Source organism: Equus przewalskii, chromosome 18, assembly GCF_037783145.1.
Source record: "Equus przewalskii isolate Varuska chromosome 18, EquPr2, whole genome shotgun sequence".
Lineage (NCBI taxonomy): Eukaryota > Metazoa > Chordata > Mammalia > Perissodactyla > Equidae > Equus > Equus przewalskii.
In genome coordinates, this window is record NC_091848.1 from 40,595,066 (window position 1) to 40,617,943 (window position 22,878).

At 37.1% G+C, this 22,878-nt stretch overlaps 1 protein-coding gene across 7 annotated transcripts in view; it reads left to right on the top strand.

Moving 5' to 3' along the window:
• The window catches only part of GSK3B (glycogen synthase kinase 3 beta), a 203,063-nt gene that overhangs the window by 49,417 nt on the left and 130,768 nt on the right, over positions 1-22,878 (top strand). For all 7 annotated transcript variants that reach the window (XM_070583828.1, XM_008514623.2, XM_070583829.1 and 4 more), the window contains exon 2: positions 17,376-17,569. In XM_070583828.1, coding sequence (XP_070439929.1) covers positions 17,376-17,569 — 194 coding nt within the window. The remainder of the gene's footprint in view (positions 1-17,375; positions 17,570-22,878) is intronic.

The following is a 22,878-nucleotide window of genomic DNA, read 5'->3' on the forward strand; positions in this document are numbered from 1 at the left end:
TGAGAAACAAATTGAGAACTGTGGTAGACCAAAAAATGGCACCCCGAATGATATCCACATCACATTCCAGCAACCTGTGAATGTTACGTTATTTGGAAAAAGGGTGTTTGCAGATTGCAATTAAATATCTTGAGATGAGATCTTCTTAGATTATTCAGGTGGGTTCTAAATCCACCTGACACGTGTCTTTATAAGAGTTACACAGAAGAGAACAGACCCACAGAGGAGGAATCTGTGTGACCATGGCGGCAGAGGTTGGAATGAGGTACCTACAAAGCCACAAGTCAAGAAATGTGGACAGCTACCAGAAGCTAGATGAGGCAAGGAATGCATTCTCTCCTACAGCCTACAGAGGGAGTGCAGCCCTCCTGACATCTTGATTTCAGACCTCTGGTCTTGAGGAGTGTGGGAGAATAATTTCTGTTGTTTGAAGCAACCCAGTTTGTGATAATTTGTTACTGTAGCCACAGGAAACTAATACAAGGACCGAAACAATTTTCCTTTTTTATTTCTCTGTTGTTTTATGACTTTATCTTTGGACTCTTCTTTTATTTATTTCATGTTCCTATTAAGTTCTCCTGTAGCACTAAACTCTTGGAAGGAATTTTTTCCTGCTCTTTAGATTGTTTTCTTGTAGATAGAGTTCTTAGTTTGGCTTTCGCATGTTTTTCCTGTGGTGTGTTTGTGTGAAGTTTTTTCAACTTTCTAATGGTTAAATTGGGCAGCTCTTTCCAGATCTTTTGTTTTGATATAATGTCCATCACTGAATTCTTCCCTGTTTTTTACCTTATTTTGGATATCTTTGTCTTCTCAGAATGTGGCTGCTGTTTTTAATCTACTCTTCTGTAGCCTGACGGGTGTGTTAGTAAGGTAAATAGAGAATCCCCTAGCCGATACAGTCCTTTCAGAGCATCGTTTCCACCACCAAGCCAGGTTGCATTCCACTTTTCTGGGCTTCTGTTTCTTCCCTCAACTTAGTTCACTAACCTGGAAGATGGTGGCCTTTCTGCCTTTGCTCAGGTTCACAGGTGATTTATAAGAGGCTTTTTGGGGTGAGAAACATTAGCTGTAGACTTTCCTGGACCTTCCTCCCCTACCTTACCACCCCCTTCCATAGCTGCCTGTGTCATTTTCATGGTCCATTTTTTACCATATTGAGGAGAATGATAGAGAATTGTCAGTATTTTATCTTTTGACCATTTTCCTTCAGAATTGCTTCTAAAAGTATGAGCAGTGTTAGCAGCCATGCCATGTTGCTGGTAGCCTCAACATTTTCTTTTTTTTCCTTGGCTCCCTTCTTTTGTAGTTTATAGCAAAAGCTTGTTCTATTCATTGGTTGCTGATGGTGAGTTTTTGGTACTTAACTAACAAAGAAAAACACAGTTGTTTTTTATTAGGGGAGAAATAGTGGCACTATTGATTCATTTCACTTTCTCAACTTAGATGATAAAATTTTTAATTAAAACAACACAGGTGTTTTATTTTCACAGATGGTCATTGTTGTTCTAAATGTAGCATGGCAAGATGTCTAATTTTATAAATCTAATTTATTAGAAACCATTCACTTCTCAGTGACTTCAGTTTCATTTAAAATTATCTGATAGCTAAGGTAGTCAAATTATTTATCTGATATTCTTTGTTTCTGCTTCTTTTTTTTGAGGAAGATTAGCCCTGAGCCAACCACCAATCCTCCTCTTTTTGCTGAAGAGGATTGGCCCTGAGCTAACATCCGTGCCCATCTTCCTCTATTTTATATATGGGATGCCTGCCACAGCATGGTTTGATGAGCAGTGCATAGGTCTGCACCGGGATCATGAACCAGCAAATCCTGGGCCGCAGAAGTGGAGTGCACAAACTTAACCACTTCACGACTGGGCCGGCCTCTTATTTATCTGATTTTGCTGTAAAGCTAATGGAGGAGGTGGTGGGTCACTTCTTCAAATGACTGTTTTTGAGTTGCAATGAGCATGCACTGAGGTATCAGACAAGAAGTCATTTAATTAAACCTGGTGATACCAAAATGTCCTACAAAGCTGCATAATAGTACAGCTCCTGGCCACTTCTCTAGCCTCCTCTCTCCATTCTTTTTTTCTTGCTGTGCTTTAACCACACTACCCTCACCCCTGTTTAGGGAGGATGCATTTTTATTTTATTATTTTTTTAACAGCTTTGTTGAAATATAGTTTACTTAGCATAAAGTTTACTCATTTAAAATATACAATTCAGTTATTTCTAGTATATTTACAGAGTTGTGCAACCATCACGATAATCTAATTTTAGAACATTTTTGTCATCCCAAAAAGAAATCTCTTTACCCATTAGCGGTCACTCTCTGTCTCTTCTCCACCTCCTTCCCCAGCCCTAATTTACCTTTTGTCTCCATAGATTTGCTTATTCTGGACATTTCATATAGACAGGATCATGCAATATATGGTCTTTTGTGACTGACTACCCTTCTTTATTCCCACATTTTGCTAAAGTCCTGCAATATCTTTCTTTTTCCATGCCTTTATTATCTTTTCCTACCCTATTGTCCCCTCTACCCCTTCATACTTTTTCAAATTTCAACTAAAAATCACTTTCTCAAGGGGACCCAACCCTGATTAGATTCTAGATCCTCTATTATGGGCTCTCTTGTGTCCTGTAATTCCTTTTCGTATACTCTTACCTCACTTATGTAACTAGGTAATTATTTGTATAAATAATATTTGCTTTTACCACTAGTCTCTAGGTCCATGAAAGCAGGGAGTTTGTTATTTGTTGTTGATTTTTCACAGTCTAGTCTAGGGAGAAATAAATACTTGGATGAATACATTCAGGTGTTCAACCCGGTGGGAGGGGAAGGAGGTTTTCAGAGAAGAGAGGGAAGGGTGTGTGTGTGTGTATTAACTGTTAATGTAGCAACACTACTCATAGTTGAAAATGTAAGCTGAAAAATAAGAAAGATAGTGGTTAATTAGGCCTTATGTATGTGTATCAGATAGCTACCATAAGAACTGTCCGTTACATTCTCCCAGAAATATGAATCTGGAAATTTTCTAGTTATAGGAAAACTTAAGACTGTCAATGCCAGGTTAATTTCTGGAGTCCATTTATGTTGTTGCCTAGATTATCTGGAATATTTGCCCTGCCCAAGAAGTTGAATAACCCAACTGAAATAGTCTCTTTTTTATTTAGAATCCAACTGTTCAGTTTTCCAAGGATATTTGTAAATTGTGGGTCCTACTGTCTACTTGGGACACAGTTTATTGCAGGAGAGTGTTGCTTCATCTGCTTTGATGGAAATATTAATGAAATTGGTGAGGTTCAGCTGCTGTTATTGGCCTCTGAGGTCCACCATTTCTTCTCTATCTGTCGTGGTGCCTGGACTGTTAGGTATATTTGTTCTCTTCTCCCTTAATGTTTACTTTGCTCCTTTTTGGATGATGCAGGTTCCTGGGACAAAGGTATGTGACTGTAGCTTATGTATATGGGGGTCTCAAGATAGAGGAAATAGTATTTTTCTTCTTGAGGAAATTTAAAGTGACGCTTTCAGAATAATAGGTCAGATGGCTTTCTTTTGACCTTGATAATCTGCAAGATTATCATTAACACAGGACTATTTACCATGTCAAATCTTCGAAGCCTTGAACTCTGTCTACTGTGGAGCTCTTCTTTGGGTATGTAGTTTCAGTTTTTATAATGGAAATTGGTGAGAAAATAGGATTGCTCTACAGATATTTATTTCATAGCTAACTTTTATTACAATGTATTTCATCTGAAGCGCGTGAACATACGTAGAATGGAGGGCTGTATTGGATGGAGTCTTGGAGTGATTCAACTCAGAAAAACTTCAGTGGAATCTTGGTCTAGTTATTTGCGTATATTAACACAAGAATTTTTAAAAGATTTTTGGAATTTTATTTCTACATGCGAGTTAAAGTTAATTTCATAGTCTGGGCATCCAGTGGTACCTTTTCCTGTTTGGCCTTTTCTTAGAAGCAGATTGAATAGAGTTGACACCTGGATGGAGTCAAACAGCGGTTTTAATGTGGCCCCTCTTATTAGTTTGTGATCTCTAGTAAGTCCCTTAACTTATTGGAGTCTCAGTTTTCTCGTCTGCAAGATAAAGATACTTTCATGCACTTCACAGGATTGTTAAGATTAAGTGAGGTATTATATGAAAATAATTAGTAAGGTACTTGGCTCTATTATTTTACAGGAAATACTGAATCCAGATTTTGAATAAATACTGAATCCAGATTTCATTAATAAATAAATAAGTTAATTAGTTAATTCTCTTTGAACAGAAAGCTGCACGAAGGAAGGGGCCTTGTTTGTCTCATTTATTTTTTCTGACCCCAGTTCCTAGCACAGTACCTGCCTGGCGCACAGACAGTGCTTATTATGCATGTGATGAATTAATCATGACAATGTGTATATGAACCAGAAATTCTATTTGTATCTTTTTTCCTTTTCTATTCTCAGGATTTTTGAAACTTTCTATCAGTCAGCCTACTGTGTGCCATAAATATGAGAGAATACTTACAAAATAGAAAGGATGTGCATAACATAAACACATGTGTGAGAATTAATAGTTTATAAAGCCACACAGAGATGATGATTTAAAGTACAGGTACTTAAAGTATAGGGTTGTATCTCTCTCTCTCTCATTTTATTTTATTTTTTCTCCCCAAAACCATACCACATAGTTGTATATCCTAGTTGTAAGTCATTCTAGTTCTTCTGTGTGGGATGCTGCCACAGCAGGTTCTGATGAGTGGTGGTGGGTCCGTGCCCAGGATCTGAACCAGCAAACCCCGGGCTGCTGAAGCAGAGCGTGCGAACTTAGCCACTTGGCCCCGGGGCCGGCCCCCTCTGTCTCATTTTAAATGGAATTCACTTTTCCACTGATTTTCTTTTAAAAATGAGTATGTGTGCCATTGCGCCTGCAGATTGTGGAGCTATTGTATAAAAAGGAACTTAGCTAGCAGTCACTGTTAGGAGACTTACACTGGTCCTGTCCTGGTTTATCATTAGGTCAAGTAGGTAACAGGAGGAGATGACAAAAGACCGTCTGCAAAGGGCAAGGTCAGGAATGTAGGTGTTTCCCAAGGATGAAAGTTCTTTTTCAAGAGAAAGTGTTTTCTACCTTAATGTCCTCTGAGCTTCTGACACTGTAAGTAATGAGTGAGGAGTGTGAGAAGTATACTGTGTCCTGGCATGGGGTTTCCCAGCATACTCTTCTATGCCCCCCTAGCAAGAGGATCAGCCATACTTCTTAGGCAGTGGCAATTGGAGCCAAGTCTCATTATAGCCCCACTGTGAGTGTAGGACTGTGTCATTCCAGTGGCCTTTATTTAACAGAGCCCAGTTAGCATCTCTTCTAGTAGAGCTTTGTGGGGAGAAATGCCATGTGGACTGTGCTTTGTGAATTGACCCAGTTGATCTGTCAGCACTCTTCCTCTGGAGAGAGATGGGCTTTGGACTTGCCCTATTTGAGTGGCATTGCTAGATTCTCTGAAGTTCTTTTTTTTTTTTTTTTTTTTTAAAGATTTTATGTTTTCCTTTTTCTCCCCAAAGCCCCCTTGGTACATAGTTGTATATTCTTCGTTGTGGGTCCTTCTAGTTGTGGTATGTGGGACGCTGCCTCAGCGTGGTTTGATGAGCAGTGCCATGTCCGTGCCTAGGATTCGAACCAACGAAACACTGGGCCACCTGTAGTGCAGCGCGCGAACTTAACCACTTGGCCACGGGGCCAGCCCCTCTGAAGTTCATTTTTGTGGGGAGAGTGTTGGGGGATGTTAAGCCAGTTTTTAGAGGGAGGAAGAGAGGGGCAAATGTAAAAACCAATATGGATTTCATTCCAAGTAATTAGAATCAGTTGGGGCAATGTTATTTAGTGTATTTTTCTCTTTAGCAGATTACTTATTAACTATAAATGTAGCATCTTATGTGGTTGTAAATCTAAACTAAAAATTAATGAATCACTATTTGAAAATGTGTTGTGGTGTTCCTTGCAGAAGTAGGATTAATGACAGAACTCTTAATTTTTACTTGGCTATTTTATTTCTCATAGTTAAAGAGATTCTTGTAAAGCTCTTAGGAGATATCCTATCACATTTCCATTTTAACAGTTTAATAAGTGAAACTGTAATATTTTAGATGGATTTTCCCCCTAGATAATACAGAAAAGTCTTAGCTTGTAAACAGATTGTGTTCTAAAAGTTCGTCAGTGGTTTTGGAACTCAGAACATATTTTTCCATTGAAGGTGTTGTAAATATGTAAAATAAAAAATTGTTAGGTTCCCAGGCTGTCCTACAAAAGCCTAAATAACTAAGCCGTAATTAGCTCAGATGTCTACGTATTTATAGTGAAAAATAATAGAAAGTAATACAATTGAAAGAATAGTAATTAATCAAAACAAAAACCCCCTAAAAATTAGTTTTGAAAATTCTCCTAAATGTTGGCACTTGATTGATGAAGGGATTTAATCTGAAGGAGATAAGGAGTAGATAGAGATTTATGGGAGGCTGACAGATCTTTCTGGATACTTTCAGAGCTTTATGGGTTGATGGCATTGGCTTTTCACCTCCTAGCTTTACTTTCTCTTGATGCTGATGCCAGGTATAGAGCAGAAGTATTATTTATCCTTTTGCTTAACAGCTGTGTTCAAAGTTGTTTTTTTAGCTCTTGAGTGGAACGAAGAGAGTAGGGAAAAGAAAAGGATACAGAGTTTCCTCAGGTAACTAAGGTTTGGAAAAACTAGAAGGTGGTGTAACCTAGGACGCCACCTGAGGTGCATTTCCTTGGCATAAGAATAATGCAAGTTTGAGGGAGTGAGGGAAGAATATGACAATGTGAATGATTCCTGTTGAAGGAGAGAGAAGGTGATGATAAGAAAATATGTTGGGTTAGGCATCCCTGTGTTGGTCAGTAACTCGTGCTGAGTATCTTTGGAAGCTAGTTAGAACTGGGAATGAAGAACAGTGTGCTACTTTGGTATAATGTATGCACGTATTTCAGAGTTGGTTTTTCATCATGTGGGACAGCAACCACCACCCAAATATTATATATATTTGGGGTATTTTTAAAAAGTAAATTCAATTATTATTATTATTAAACAGTTATGCTCGATCTTTAAACTTATGAAAAGTAAAATATTATAGTTTAGCCAAATAGGAGAGTCCGAAAACTGTGATGTAAAGAGATTTAGTCTTCATTTCCTTCTTTGTTTATTGATTAGAAAAATTATGCTTCCCTGCTTTGTCAGTCCCCAGTGTTTCTTTTGTTCTTTCTTTGTTTTTTTTTGCAAGGAAGATTGGCCCTGAGCTAACATCTGTTGCCAGTCTTCCTCTGTTTTGTGTACTACCACAGCATGGCTGGATGAGCAGTTGTAGGTCCATACCGGGAATCTGAACCCTTGAACCCTGGGCTACCGAAACGGAGTGCACAGACTTAACCATTACATGCCACTGGGCCAACTGTGTAATGTTTCTTATTTAGAATAAATCAGTCCAAAAAGAAGTGCAGGAAATGTTCCTTCTATTCCTGTAAAAGTAGCAGCTGTTGTTAACCAGTAGGTTATTAGTTTGTATTCTGCTACATCTGTTTAAGTGCTTATATGTTTGCTATCAGTTCAGTGATTTGATTGTCCTCAGGGGAATTCCGACTCTCCTTTTACTCGTTTTTAGATGATTTGTCTCTCAGATAGCCTGTCAGGCAAAATGAAGCAGTTTTATATTAAAAATTATTTTTGCAGTTTGTATTAAAAGGTGTTAAGATGCTTACTTAAAATGTGTGGTTATGTTGGACTGAGTTTTTTTATGGATTTACTTTGGAATAGAAATAAATGGCTTGAGTGGCTTCCATTTTTATAGGCATTGGCAAGTGTACTACACTTGGGATTTGAATGACCCGGGTTGTAGTTTTCAATATTACTGTATAACCTTGAGCAGTTTTACTTACCTTTTGAGCTTCAGTTCTCTCCTTCTCAATTTAGTATTCATTCTCCCTTCCTCATAGGACTGTTGCCTGGTTAAAGTGAGGTAATCGGTCTAATCATGTCTGTAAAGTGCTCCACAAATATGTTATTTGTGATGATGATGGAAAATGATGGTGTGTGGTGATGAGGTTTGGTCCCAGGGAAAACTGTCAAATTGGTGAATTTTGTCTTTGCATTTTCTTCTCAGTCTGAGTGACTCACCCCTTTTGAGAGGTGATTACAGGGTCCTGTGTCATGTTAGAGAAGGAGTTAGAGGTACTTATTTTAGTGACTTTTAGACTGTTAGCAGTTTTCAAAGTATAGTGGAATCCTATAGGAATTTGTTCACTTAAAAATGAAGAGATGTTTTGCAGCCTGCTATGTGTATAGGTATAAAGCGAGGCTACAGCAATAAACTTGATAAACATGATTGTTGCCTCATGGATTGGATATTAGTTGTTAAATTATATTTGGTAAATAAGTACAGGACCCATCTAGAGTAAGCAAGTCTTCTGGGACAAAACAAATCCCATCCTGCCCTCTTCCCTCCACCACTGTTTGAAATCTAACAAATTTTAGGTTAATATTCACTTTAAAATGTATATAAAATTGTATGCTGTGCTGTAGGAAAAGCAGTCTGGATTTAGGGGTAAAGATAACTTTGGTGCATAGTTCAGGCAAAAGCCAGACTAAGTGAGCTGTTAAAGTGTGGGGATTTGGGTTGTCAGAGGGCATTCTTGAGGGTCAAGGGCATTTGTGGCAAGCCAAAAACACACCCTAATCCCTTAAGAAAATTTGTAAAGCATTGATTTTAATGTTGCCCTCACTAAAGACTAGACTAAAATATATCAGCTTTGTGATAACTATTTTCTGGCTTTCTTCTGGATTTGTGGCTGCTCAAGATTGAAGTTGCTGGAAGTGTGGGCATTGGATCTGTGAGTGAGTCTTTTTAAAAGTAATTGTTTGTTTCTTTAGTCTAAGTGCTTACCATTTACTCTTTCCATCTGTGTATAGCATACTATTTCTTGGGTAATATGGTAAACTTCCTCATTAAGAAAAATTTAAATGTGCTGTCTACTCTTCACCACCCCAAATTGGACAGTTTGTAAATCAAATAGATAAGCATGTTTAAGACTTAAAGATTCTTGTGTAAATACCTAACAGCCGAAGCTCTTTACACACATGCTGCAAGCCTTTTAGACTTTCATGGGAAATAAACCTGTTTCTAAAATACATCTTGGTATTATTTCAAGTGAGGGCTTAAGACCAAGTGAAATATTTATTCATTTTGGGTTTGGTTTGATTTTGTTCCAGTTCGTTGGAGTTAGAAAAAGGGAAAATATGCTTGATTCCAGTTTATGTTCAGAAGTTAAATAATATTTAAGTTCAGGCTGTTGAAAAATTAACATAGTTCATTCTGGTTTTTGATTGGTTTGGTTTAAAGTAAAATCTGGATTTTAATAGAAGATAAAAAAGTTGTCTATTAAAATTAGTTCAAGAGGAATATGGATATTTGGAAGTGAAAATTTTAGATATCTAACAGATATTTGCATCAGAACCTTCTGTAAAATACTTGAAATTTTCAGTTTTGCTGAAAATAGAAAATTGATTTTAGGACCACAACCCCTGTGTGTTATTTTTATGGCATGGTCTTAAGCAAAGTAACTCAGGCTTCGAGTGAATAGACAGGTCTGAATCCTGTAGGTACACTTTGTTAAAGGGGTTACCTTGGGCAAGCTACCAAACCTTTTCAAACGCGGTAGTTTGTCCTGTTTGTTAAATAATTATCATGAGTATGTTACAAAGTTGTTGTAGGGAATAAATAGTATTGTGGTTCTTTCTCAAAGTATGGTAGCTAGAACTGCATTAATAATCATTTGGAGGGGTGCTTATTGAAAATACAGTTTTCTGAGCCCCATTGCACCTACTGAGTCTCTCTAGAGGTGAAATTCTAAAATTTTCATTTTTTGTCAACTCTCCCAGGTGATTCTTTTTTTTTCTTCTTTTTTGGTGAGGAAGATTAGCCCTGAGCTAACATCCACTGCTAATCTTCCTCTTTTTCCTGAGGAAAATTGGCCCTGTGCCCATCTTCCTCTATTTTATATGTCTTGCCACAGCATGACTTGATGAGCAGTGCGTAGGTCCACACCTTGGATCCAAACCTGTGAACCTTGGGCCGCTGAAGCAGAGCAGACGAATTTAACCCCTGGGCTCCCAGGTGATTCTTTTTATTTTATTATAGAGATTGGCACCTGAGCTAACAACTGTTGCCAATCTTTTTTTTTTTCTTTCTGCTTTTTCTCCCCAAGTCCCCCCAGTACATAGTTGTATATTTTGGTTTGGGTCCTTCTAGTTGTGGCACGTGGGACACCGCCTCAGCATGGCCTGACGAGTGGCGCCATGTCTGCACCCAGGATCCGAACCAGCAAAACCCTGGGCTGCCGCAGTGGAGTGCGAAAACTTAACCACTTGGCCATGGGCCTGGTCCCACCCCAGGTGATTCTTATATCCACTGTGAGTGGTGCTCACAAACTGTAAAACAGTACTCAAGGAATATGCTTAACATATATATTGATGTAAATTGAACTTCAGACCTCAGAGATGTCCCCTGCCCAGTTTTTATCCGTTACTGCATACTGATTCTTCCAAAAAACCAGAATTATTTGGAAAAGGGTTATGAAACAGAGTAATTCTCCTCCCTGTCAGTTAGTACACACGTGGCAAATTGGGTCATTTGTTTTGGCTGCCTCTTGTCGCCATGTTTTCAGTAAGCTCTTCTTTCTGTTTTACTTGTAAGGCCTTTCTATATGCCTTATCCCTGGGCATTTGTATCTCATCAGTGGCAAGCATAAGAAGCAGCAAAAGCACTGCTTAATTTAGCATCAAGTAGTCAGTTCCCAAATCCTAATAGTTCTGCTTAAGTGATTCTTACATAAATTCAGCAGCAAACATTGCTGAGCACCTGCATTGTGCTGAGTCCTGTACTAATAATAAGCACTAGGGAAATGTAAATGGTTCCGATAACGTCCGGCTTTCCTAAGAACTCTTAGTCAAGTGAGGGGCTCAGACTCTTAATAATTATGGAACATTGTGATAAGCAGTGTAGTAGGACACATACTGGTGGTAAAAGAGCATAGCAGAGCAGAACAAAGCTTTTTTCCTATTTCTACTGCCAATAATTCAAAGTTCAGAGAAACTGTAATTTATTGGGCACTCACTACATAGCATGTGCTTAAAAAAACTGCTTAACCTATGTCATTTCATCTTCACGACAACACTTTGAAGTAGCTGCCCTCTCCGTTTTATAGATATTAAGTGCTAGAATATGCCATTCAAGCCTTCGTATGACTTTAGAGCCTATATTACACCATTATGCCTCTCTCTAAGGACAAAAACTTCATTGGATTTTTTTTTCTTAAGGGGAATTTTATGGTTCTTCAGAATTGATGCTTGTTAGTCCCATTGGCATGGTATCTTCCTATGATTGAAAGTGTGGTGTTATTGTGTTGTCAAGGACTGGAGTCTTTTCTGTCTCATCTTTATCCTCTGCCACCCAATGTTTTCCTTTCACTTTCCAAAAGTGATATACAGGGTAATGTGTCCAAAAGCCAGCCCCTGTGTGACATCTCTCCATTTTGTTTCCGCTGCCTCTCCTTTGGTTTACTCTTCCTGTCCCCAAAGGAAATTTAGTAATTCTGTGTTTTGTTTTTCCCAATCCTTTAGACAGAATCATGTGGAGATGAATGGTGTCTAAGGGAAAAGGACCTATTGGAAAGATTTTTATCACATCAAGGTTACATAGAAATTGCCTGAGAATTTTTATCATGCTGTTGATTGTTGGGGTTGATGTGACTGATCAGCTGCTTCGTAGGCATTCCCTTTCTTCTTCGCAGCTTTGCTCTAAGGGGTGCGTGCTTGCACTCCAGCGAGAGCTTCCACATCCCAGAGTAGAGCCCCTATTTCATGATGAGAATACGTTTATTTTAGAATTTGTCTAACTCTGATGCTGTGGACCTCAGTTCCTTTTTATTTCTTTTGCTTATTCATTTTTATGTTGTTTTCATGTTTCTAAGCTGTTCTGTTTATTTTGGGGAGAACATCTTGCTTTAATATAAGTTCCTTAGCCGGTTACTTAGAATAAAGAGTTGTTTGGATTTTGATTTAAAAACCTGAAAATTTGACAGTGGTCAGTGTTTCTCCCTCAGATGGTCTTAATCATGCCTGTAAATGAGGTTCTTTTTGGTTCTTTTGAGTAATTTATATAAGAATATTTTTCAGTAGAATGTTTGCCATGTTGTTGATAAACATCTGTAAAAATAGCAGTTATTTCTCTTCATTTCTCTTGGTGATAGAGAAACAGTAGGTAGTGCTGTTTTCCCTACTAATGCTAGTGTTAGGTAAAAAGCTTCATGAAAATACTTTGTATTTTCCTTGTGGTTGCTGGTGGTACGCTGGTTTTTCTGGGCTTTTGTTACAGACTTTTTAAGTTTCTCTTATTTCTACGTGGGAATGTTATTCTTGAGCTAAAGGAAGATTTTATAGAGCCAGTCATTACTGCCTTTGCTGAGTTGGTATCAGTAGTATGGCTTATTAACATCTCCACCGCCTCTCAGGTAACAAGTGTTGCCATCGTTGCTTTTTCTCTGCTCTGAATCTTAAGAAACATCAAATTAAATGGCTAAAGTATGTTCAACTTTGAGATTTATCATTCATATAAAATTAGAGTGTCACTGTCAGATACCTCCTAAGCATTTAAACACAGCAGAAGTGGCCTTTTGGATTTTGGACACTCACTCCACACTCTGGATGTGGGCTCTGTTACACTGTAACATTTATTCATCCCAGGGTGGATTGGTCTGAGTGACTTCAAAAAACTTAAAAAATGGAACCACAAGGTGTTGCTTACAGGTAAAGTTCTGTGTTTGAGAGACAGAAAACTAGGCCACACATATAATTTTGGGATATGCCTAAGGCTTTTGTAAAAATTATATTCTATATTTAACAACCTTCAGTAGAAAGTGGTTCTTCTGTTGCATACCATTTTTCCGTTGCTTCCTGAGGGGTCTGTTGTGGTTTTTATATTTAGGATTTCTTTATTGGGGTGAAGAGTAGGGAATTTAGGGGGCTGGCTTTGTGGCTGAGTAGTTGGGTTCGTGTGCTCCACTTTGGCGGCCCAGGGTTTCTCCGGTTCAGATCCTGGGCGCAGACCTGGCACCGCTTGTTGGGCCATGCTGAGGCCACTTCCCACATAGTATGGCTAGAAGGACCTGCAACTAGAATATACAACTACATACTGGGGGCTTTAGAGAGAGGAAGAAGAAGGGGGGAAAAAAGATTGTCAACAGATGTTGGTTCAGGTGCCAGTCTTTAAAAAAAAAATGAGGCACATTTGTTACGATTTCTAGTTTTTCATGAGGACTTTGGTCTCTTAGTAGCAGTGTTTAACATACTGCTCTATTGCTAAGATCCAGAATTATTCAGTTTCTAGTAGCAAATGTTAAATTGTTTGAACATCAGAGAATCAGTTGTTTCCCATATGCTTTTGCATTGGAGTAAGTTTCAAAATCTAATGTTGCCAAAGTATCTTTGGAAATAAATAGCTCTTTAGTTATTCATAAGTGAATAATTGAGGCCTGAAAACTCTATAAGATTATTCATTTATTCTCTTACTTCTTATTACTCTGGAGCTGATCTTTTTATGTTATATTTTCAGAAACATTATCTCCTCTTTTGGTGCAGGTCATAGTGCATAAAGTTAGTCTTTCAGCTGTAGTAGGGAGGTTGTAAAATAGAGCAGAGGTGGCATGAGGCGAGTGAAGAGTTCTGCTACTTAGAGCTTTATGGTATTGGACAAATTAATTTCTCTTAGTTTTACTTTCCTCTTTTGCTTAGTAAACATAATATATCCCTACATTTAATATAAGTGTTAGAGTAGATGAAACAATGAATTGGAAAGTTCTTTGTACAGTGAAATTTTATACAGCTGTTATTTTATTGCTAAGTCTGCAAATTACAATGCCAAATGGTGACATGCTTTTCCTTGGCACACTAGCTGCTGACTGTCCCATGCATTGCTAATGCTCATGCCAAGTCATCCCCAGTGTTATCTTGCCATTCTTTACAGTGCTGCTAGTTCAGATCTCTGATGGAGCAGTCTGAAGAGCTTGATGATTTCTGAATAAAAGTTCCAGGATGTTTGAGGTAGAAAGCCTGAGACCCATTGTTCCTAGTATACCTAGGGATTTCATGTTAGCAGAGAATAGTAGTTCATAAGAGTTCTCAGGAGTCTCTCTTAACTGCTTGAAAGAGAATAGAGGAAATCTTTTAATTTCTGCTAAGATAGTGAGTAGTTTTGTACTAGATGTACAGGAGGGTGAAAGGATTGGTCCTTGTCCACATCCAATCACAGTTTAAAATTGAGGCCTCAAGAGTCTTTCTCAGTTATGGCATCTATAGGATTTATCTGTTTATCTTTCTACTCTGCTTTTAATATTTTTGCAGAATTATCTCATTTGTGCCTTTTCTCATATGCAAATCATGATGCTGGGTTAGACTTCCCAGGCTTACTAGTTGAGGTTGAAGAGACACTTAAATACCAGGATTGTGATGGATAGCTTTCATAGCTGGTTTTTGAAGCCCTAAAACTATTTTTATGAAATGTGAAGGTTTTTTAAAGAAATGCAGCCTGAGGAGGCAAGTGGGGAAAGTCATTACATGTACTTATCATTGCTTAAGTTCTCTTATGGGAGCAAATACAAAGCTGTGACTCCTGTTTTTTTTAATTGAAATATGATTACATAGTAGAAAAGGATAATTTTTGGTTATACTCCAAATGGCTTTTGTTTTCAATTAAAATTGTGATGTACAACAGCCATTCTTAAAAACTAATTGTCTTAATTTAAAAATAATGTTTTGTTTTGTGAATTAGACCTGTGAGATTTTGCAAGCAAGCAACTTGTTCAGTGGAATTATTAATTCATAGATCATCAAATTTTCTTTTTTTTATGATTTGGTTTTGATTTGGATGATCTAGGGAAGAGTCAGACTTTGAAATCACCTCTGCTTTTTATTTTCTTTGGGACAGTGGATTGTAAGAAAATGTTTTCAGTCCCTTGGATTTTAACCTTTCTGGATTTAACCTTTCTAGATCTCTTCATTTAGAGTTTAAGTTCAGAAGACTGTGATTCTGTCTTTAGGAGTACCATAATACAGGTAAAGATAGGTTTATTTTACAAGTGAAGAAGAAAATAACTTATAGTAAGATTTGTAGTTAACCTGAAAAGTTGTAGTTAAGATTAACGTGGTCAGAAATGAAAGTAATATGGAACATATTTTGGGAGTGGAGCATGATGATTTAGAACTCAGATTAAACTAGGTGCTTAGCAGATATATTTAAGATTAATTTTACTAGGAAGTGAGATGTGAAGGGACCATTTGAACGCTTTGAGAACTGCTGTATATGTGTTGGCTTGTACTGGTGTTTGTGTGCATTTAAAGTGTATGTAATACTGTTGTAAATAAAAATGGTGGTATTGACAAGATTTGAGTTATTCTTTCTACAAATAGTGTTGAATTTGTGCTAACTAAATTATACCTGTTTGAGTGTTTCACCTTGGAATTAAAGACATAGGTGTTCAAGATAGCTGGCCATGATGTAGTATAGACTGCTTATAATTCACCTAGCTATGTTATGTAGGAATCATTCACTCTTTTTGTATCTGTCATAAAGGCTGTCTTACAAGCAAGAAAGTTCATCAGTCACAGATATTGCTTACTGGCTTTTGTCTATATTAATACCTCTGTGAACTTAAATGACTATCATTATTGGTAATAATATGCCACTGACATTTGGATATTCATTTATCTGGCGATTTTATGTTTGGTAGGGGAAAAACACTCAAGCCATTGCAAAATTAGGTTATTTTATATGTATATTTCCTTTCCTTTCCTTTTTTTTTTTTTTTTTTGCTGAGGAAGATTAGCCCTGAGCTAACATCTGTTGCCAGTCCTCCTCTTTATTTGCTTGAGGAAGGTTAGCCCTGAGCTAATATCTGTGCCAGTCTTCCTCTACTTTATATGTGGGTCGCCACCATAGCATGGCTGATGAGTGGTGTAGGTCCTCACCCAGGATCTGAACCTGTGAACTTGGGCTGCTGAAGCGGAGCATGCTAAACGTAATCCCTAGAGCATGGGGCCAATCCCCAGGTTATTATATTTTTGATCTTTTTATATGTGACATACAAATGAATACTTCATAATTTTGGCTTGGTATCTAGAGTTAAATATTACATTTTTTTTTCTTTTATTAGGTTAGTGTGAATTCAGTTAGCATCTTAAAAATAAAATTGATATAATGGAAAAGTAATGGGGTAAAAAGTGTGGTTTAGTCAGTGGACCTAAGGACTTACCATTGTACTGAGAATTAGTTTTAGATTTGTCAGGGAAGAGAGAAGCAGCACAAATCATAATTGCTATTTCACAATGATTGTAGTCGCTAGAATCTGTGTGTATTCTGAAATCAATAAAAGAACAACTTAAAGCTCTTTAACATGAGGTGCTAGAATAGTTTAGAGTAGTTTAAGAATTCAGAGAACAAGATGATTGTGAACTGTCTCTAGTCAAGTAGGAGGTGGCTCTTGAGCTTGAATTGAAGAGAATCTTTAGGTTGTTATGGGGGGAGAAGAGGAAGGCAAAAAAAGGTAAGGAGAGGGCCATGAGTGGGCAGAGACCCCACAGCCAGTTAGCTACTTCTGAGTGAGGCTCGGTTCAGAATGGGTTTGATTTTTCTTAAGTTTTACATCGCTTACTCCCAAATTAACATTTTTTCTCCTGTTCCTATTCCTCATCTGACCTTTCTCTGAGAGGTATTCCACTATTTTCTTAAAAAGAAATAAGATATGGAGAAGTGAAAACTTAAAGTGTTACCTGCCTAAAGGCAGAGTGGTCTGAATAGAGTCAGCGTGTTGAGACATTTTTAGTTGCACATATTTTATTTTGAAGAAAAGTAAGGAAGCCTCGAGGAAAGAACTAGAGCCTTTAGAGTTGGACAGATAAGGATTCAAACCCTGGTGGGACCACCATTCTCTTTTTTGACCTAGGGCAAGTTTAATATTCTTCCCATTATGTTTAATATGGGAACAGTACTATCTACTTCATGGGGTTGTTATTTTCATTAAATGAAGTCACATATATAAACTAAACATAGTGCCTGGTCTATAGAACGACTGAATATATGGTGGTTAAAAAAATTACTTTTAATTGAAACAAATAGTTGCAGTAATTCTATATGATAAACTAAAGTGAGCATCTAAAAATAATTCATAGTACGGAGTATAGTTTACTGTATACTTTGGCAGTTTTCTCTGTTTAATTCTTTATGGTTCTCATTTTTCTATCCCTTCTTTCTTTTAGGAGACAAGGATGGCAGCAAGGTGACCACAGTGGTGGCAACTCCTGGGCAGGGTCCAGACAGGCCACAAGAAGTCAGCTATACAGACACTAAAGTGATTGGAAATGGGTCATTTGGCGTGGTATATCAAGCCAAACTTTGTGATTCAGGAGAACTGGTTGCCATCAAGAAAGTATTGCAGGACAAGAGGTTTAAGGTAAGACTTTTGCTGTTGCATATGTTTTGTTGCTGTCAATACGTGTAAATGATTATTTTTTTCAATAGTTTCTTTTTGCTTCAAATTTCATTTATTGTGCACATTTTTGTTCAGCTCAATTATTGTAGTGACTTTATTTTCTGTTGTGTATTCTGTAGAGATAAAATTTACTGAAAGGGCTGGCCTGGTTGTGTAGCAGTTAAGTTTGCACGTTCTACTTCGGTGGCCTGGGATTTACTGGTTCGGATCCTGGGCGTGGACCTGTGCCCCACTTATCAAGCTATGCTGTGGCAGGGTCCCACATATAAAGCAGAGAAAGATGGGCACAGATATTAGCTCAGGGCCAGTCTTCCTCAGCAAAAAGAGGCATTTTAAAGAAACATTTTAAAGAAATTTTTTTTAAAAATTCTAAAGTTTTTATCCTCAGTTCTCATTCTCTTTCCCAAGTACTGGTCTCATATTGCCAAATGCCCATTAGATCTTGATATCTGAATGTTGCGCTATCTCAAATTGGCAAGGCTTCTTATCGAACTCTGACTTAACTTTTAAGACACAACGAAAATCCTTTCTCTTGGTTATCACTCCTTTTTGCTTTTTCCTTCTAATGGTTTTATCATTCACCTTGTTGTTCAGATTCTTCCATTCTCTCATACCTCATATCCAATTATTGTCAAACTGGGTTGATTTTTTTTTCTTATATTCCTCACTGCCTTGTTGGTTTATCCCTTCTTTCCTTTTCTCATCGCTACTATTCTAGTCAGGCCCTTGTCATCATTTGGCTTAGCCACTAATAGAACACTGCCTCTGATCTTCTCACTTTGAATCCCTTCTGCATACCAGCACAAGAATAAATTGCATAGGTCAGTTTGATCATGTTGTTTGTCCTGCACACAAATCTTCTATCCTCATGGTCTAGAAAATAAAGGCTACCCAGTTCAGTTGTGCATTCAGGAGCTTCCATTACCTTATTTCCAAATACTCAGCTTTCCAAACCTTCTATGTCACTATCCTTGAATATTTTGGTTTTTATGGCGTCTCTGCTTTTATTCAGCTTCCCTTCTGTCACTCCCATTCTCTTGCTCTCTAAATCCTGTATATGCATAAAGACCCATATCAGATTCTTCCTTTATGAAATTTCCCAGATGATTCCACTAGCCATATGGATCTTGCTATTCTAAATTCCTTGAACACTTATTGTCCATAAACTAGGAAATTCCACTATTTTTCATGACAAGGGTCTCCTGGGTACCCACACATGCAGTGTTTTTTTGGATTAGTTGTTGATGATAGTGAATACTTATCAAATCCTTATTATATGCTCTGTGATCTACTGAGGTTTTTACATGAGTAGTTTTATTTGAGCCTTACCCTTAGTTTTGTGAGATCGGTACTGTTATTATTCAGATAAGGAAACGTGGCAGAAAGAGATTATAAATTAACTTGTCTGTGGTCACACAGTTAGCAAGTGGATAGATGGGCAAGTATTTGAATCCAAGCAATTTGACTCCAGAGTGCTTTATTACATTTTATCATTGTTGTATCAAACCCATATATTCTGTTCAGAAGGTGTTTGAGTGAGTTCTTCTTTTCCTTGCTTTTTTTTTTAATTTTAATTTTTCCTTTTGGCATAGTTAGGTTATTCATTTGAAATATAGTTTAGTTCTTCTGTTTCTGTGTGTATCCCTTCTTAGAATTTTACTCACACGTTTTTTTACTTACAAAAAATTATTTATATTTTCAGTCTGTGAAACAGTAACATGGTTCCAAAAGTCAGAAATGTACAAGTGTCATTCCTTTCTATTCCCTCTGTCTTGTTTCCACTCACTCCCTGTAGATAGCCAGTCTCATTATGTGCTGGTTCATTTTTTCTGAGTTTCTTTTGCACAAGTGAGCTGTTATGTGTAATTTTCTTTTCTTGTTTTTTACAAAAAAGGTAAAATATTGGAGGTGCTCTTTTGTACTTTGCTTTTTCTTTTAACTATAGTTCCTGGAAGTCATTGCATATCAGTTCAGAGATTTTTTTACATTCTTTTTACAGCTTCATAGTATTTCAAAGTTCATTCAACCGTTTTTCTAAGTAAAGATATTTAATTTCTTTTCAAAATTTTGTAATCTCCAACAGTGGCGTTATGAAAAACCTTGTGCATATGTATTTTTTTGATGCATTATTTTCGGGGTAAATTAAGAGAAGTAGGACTGCTGAGTCAAAACATGAACACATATATAATTTTGTTTGATACTGCTAAATTCCCCTCCATAAGGCTTGTACCAGTTTGCATTCTCTCCAGTAATATATGAGTACCTATTTCTCCACAGCTTTGACAGCATACATTGCTTTACTTTTTCAGTTTTTACCAATCTGGTGAGAAATGGTATCTCGTAGTTTTAATTTACAATCTTATTATTATGAATGTAGTTTAGCATCTTTTCATCTGTTCCAGGTTCATTTTATTTGTTTTTGTTATTTTGTTGTTTGTTTTCCTTATAAAGCCTTTTTTTACAGAAAGCCTTTTCATCACATTAAAGGGGAATTTATCCATGTTTTCTTACAGTAGTTGTAAGATTTCAGTTTTTACATTTAGATCGCTGATCCATTTGAAGTTCCTTCCTTTGTATGGTGTTTATTCCTATGTATGGTATGAGTTACTGATCTAATTTTATCCTTTCTAATCATTAACCTTTGTCTCAGTGCAATTGATTAAAAGGTCTGTTTTTGTTCCAGTGATTTGAGATGCTGTTGTTATTATATGCTGAATTTCTGCACGTACTTGGTCTATTTCTGGGCTTTTCCATTCTCTTCCATTAGGTCAATTGCATATTCCTATGTCACTACCACACGGTTTTAATTATAGAGCTTTATAGTATGTTTTAATGTCTGATAAGGCTAATCTACCCTTGTAGCTTTTCTTTTTTGTTTTTTTCTGGCTATTCTTGGATGGTTTTTTTTTTCCATATGAACTTTGGTATCAATTTGGGTAACTCCATGAAAAATCTTGTTGATATTTTTAATTGGAATTTCATTAACTTTATAAATTAACTTAGAGAGCACTGACCTGTTTGTGATGTTGAATTATCTTGCCCCAGAATAAGAGATAATCTTTCCGTATGTTTAAGTGTATTTCAAAATACACTTTTGTGTATTTCAGGAATTTTACTTATATAGGCTTTTGGCATTTCTTGTTAGGTTTATTCCAAGTATTTTATTGCTATCTCATAGTTTTGTTTTTGTTTTTCTTTTTTTCTCCTACAAGCTAAAAAGTGGCAGGCTGCCTTACACCAAGCTCAGTTCTTTCCACTGAGACACCTTTCCTTTGTAGAACTTGTGTTCTTTGTTCTCCTTGCTTAAATGTTAACTCTTTTCCAAAAAGTAAAACTTGATGTATTGATCAGTTCATTCCTTTTGATTATCATAAAATAGTAGAAAATTTTCTGACAACCTAAAATTCTATAGTTTCACATCTGTGAATTACATAGCTGCTGCTTAGAATTGTATTAAATAATTATGTATTTCCAGGAAAAGGTTGGCATAGGGTCTTCTCCTTGCCAAATTAAATAAACCAACTTGCTGAGCCTGCTAGTGTCAGTGAGATGCAGTTTGTTTTTGTGAAAAAAAAACAAGAAGAGAAACAATGGTCAGAAATAAAAAGAAAACCAAGAGTATTTATCCCTGCGTCAGTAGTCACGTAAACTACCTTTAAGACACTGAGCTCTTTAAAGGAATTTCTGGTGTTACAAGCTTCATTCCAGCAGTGTTTGACCTACAATCTGAATGCCTTTTTTCCTCTGTGACCCATCATACTGTGGCATATTACTTAAATTAAACTAGAATTAAACTACCTCACTTGGCCAGTTTGTAAATACTTGTGATAGAAAATGCTACTGTGGTGTAAAGTCCAGCTAGGTACCTTATGTAGGAGACCTTTGATATTAGAGCAGGGAGAAAATTGATCAATCCCAAAAGCTACTGATTGTTGTTGAGGCTGGCTTTTCCAAAATGAAAATCAGTAAGTTGCGTTTTTAATTAATTAGTGATCTCAGCTTCATTAACTATTAATTTAGGTTCTCCTTTGAACTAAGTCATAGGTTTCAGGTCTCCTGCTTGGTTTCACTTGTTCTGTGGTTGGGACGTTGGGGTGGAGATGTGAAGTGTAACTGTTGTTCTGTTGTGAATGTAGAGTGAATAGAGCCCTACTTTTAGTATATTCTGTTTTGGAGAGTGAGGGGAGATAATGTCTGGTTTTGATCCTTAGGGATATGATTATTCTCTGCATGATGTTCTGGAGACAGCATAGGAGAAAGAAGACCGTGGTCCACTCTTAGTAGCTTTGTAACTTGAGTGTATTCATTAACTTTATGAGCCTCAGTTTCATCATCTGTAAAATGGGGATGCTACTGCTATAGCAATGCCCCAGCCTAATGTTTGGCACATAAAAGAGCTCAGATATTATTGTGCTCCTTTTTTTCCTCCAGTGTTCTGTGAATCACATGAAACTGTATCATGAGAACGTTTTCTAAATTTTAAAACTCTTTATAACGAAGTTCTATTGTTTTTATTTTTAGGCATCTGAATTAGTACAAACTGCTATTCACTTTAGATTTTTTCCTGTTTAATTTTCTCTTAAATTTGGTAATCCTCTTTTCAGGCACCTTATTATTTGCATTTATATAGCTGTCCTTAAGTTATTTGTGTAAAATCTGTTTCCTGATAAAACTGACAGACAACTTGAGAGAAATAGTAATCTTTAGTTATGCCATACGGAGCTATGTTGTTTGGGTCACAGAAACTTGTAGTTGTCAAGTGGAAACTAAAAACCAGTTCTTAACCTCTGTAGAGAAGAGAGGGAAGGACAGAGGAAGGTTGGGTAGGAAAAGTCTTACACTGCAGTGCAGCTCTGAGAAAGTTACAGCAAAACCAATGGGGAATCCTCAACCCAAGGTAGAGTCATCAGACGAGTTCATAGAGTCATCAGAGGAGTTCAATGTCTCCTGGGAAAAGGGCTCCATTAAATATGTCCATCATGCTCAGTCATTGGCTGGGAAGAGCCCATGGGAAGCTTGGCTTGGCCCCAACAAGAGAATAGTTTTGAGAGCTCAGTAGCTGGAACCATTGGTCATTGTTGTTCCCTGCAGTGGGAGATCTGAGAGGCACGTTTTCATAGTTGCCATACTAAGCTTCTTAAGGATACAGACTGTTTTATGCTACTTTCCCAAGTGCCTAGGTAGGGTAACTGGTAAAATACTTTTAAAAATTAGAATTTTCAGAGACTGTACAGAGGTTGGTGTGGAAGGGTTCTATTGATTTTGCTCTT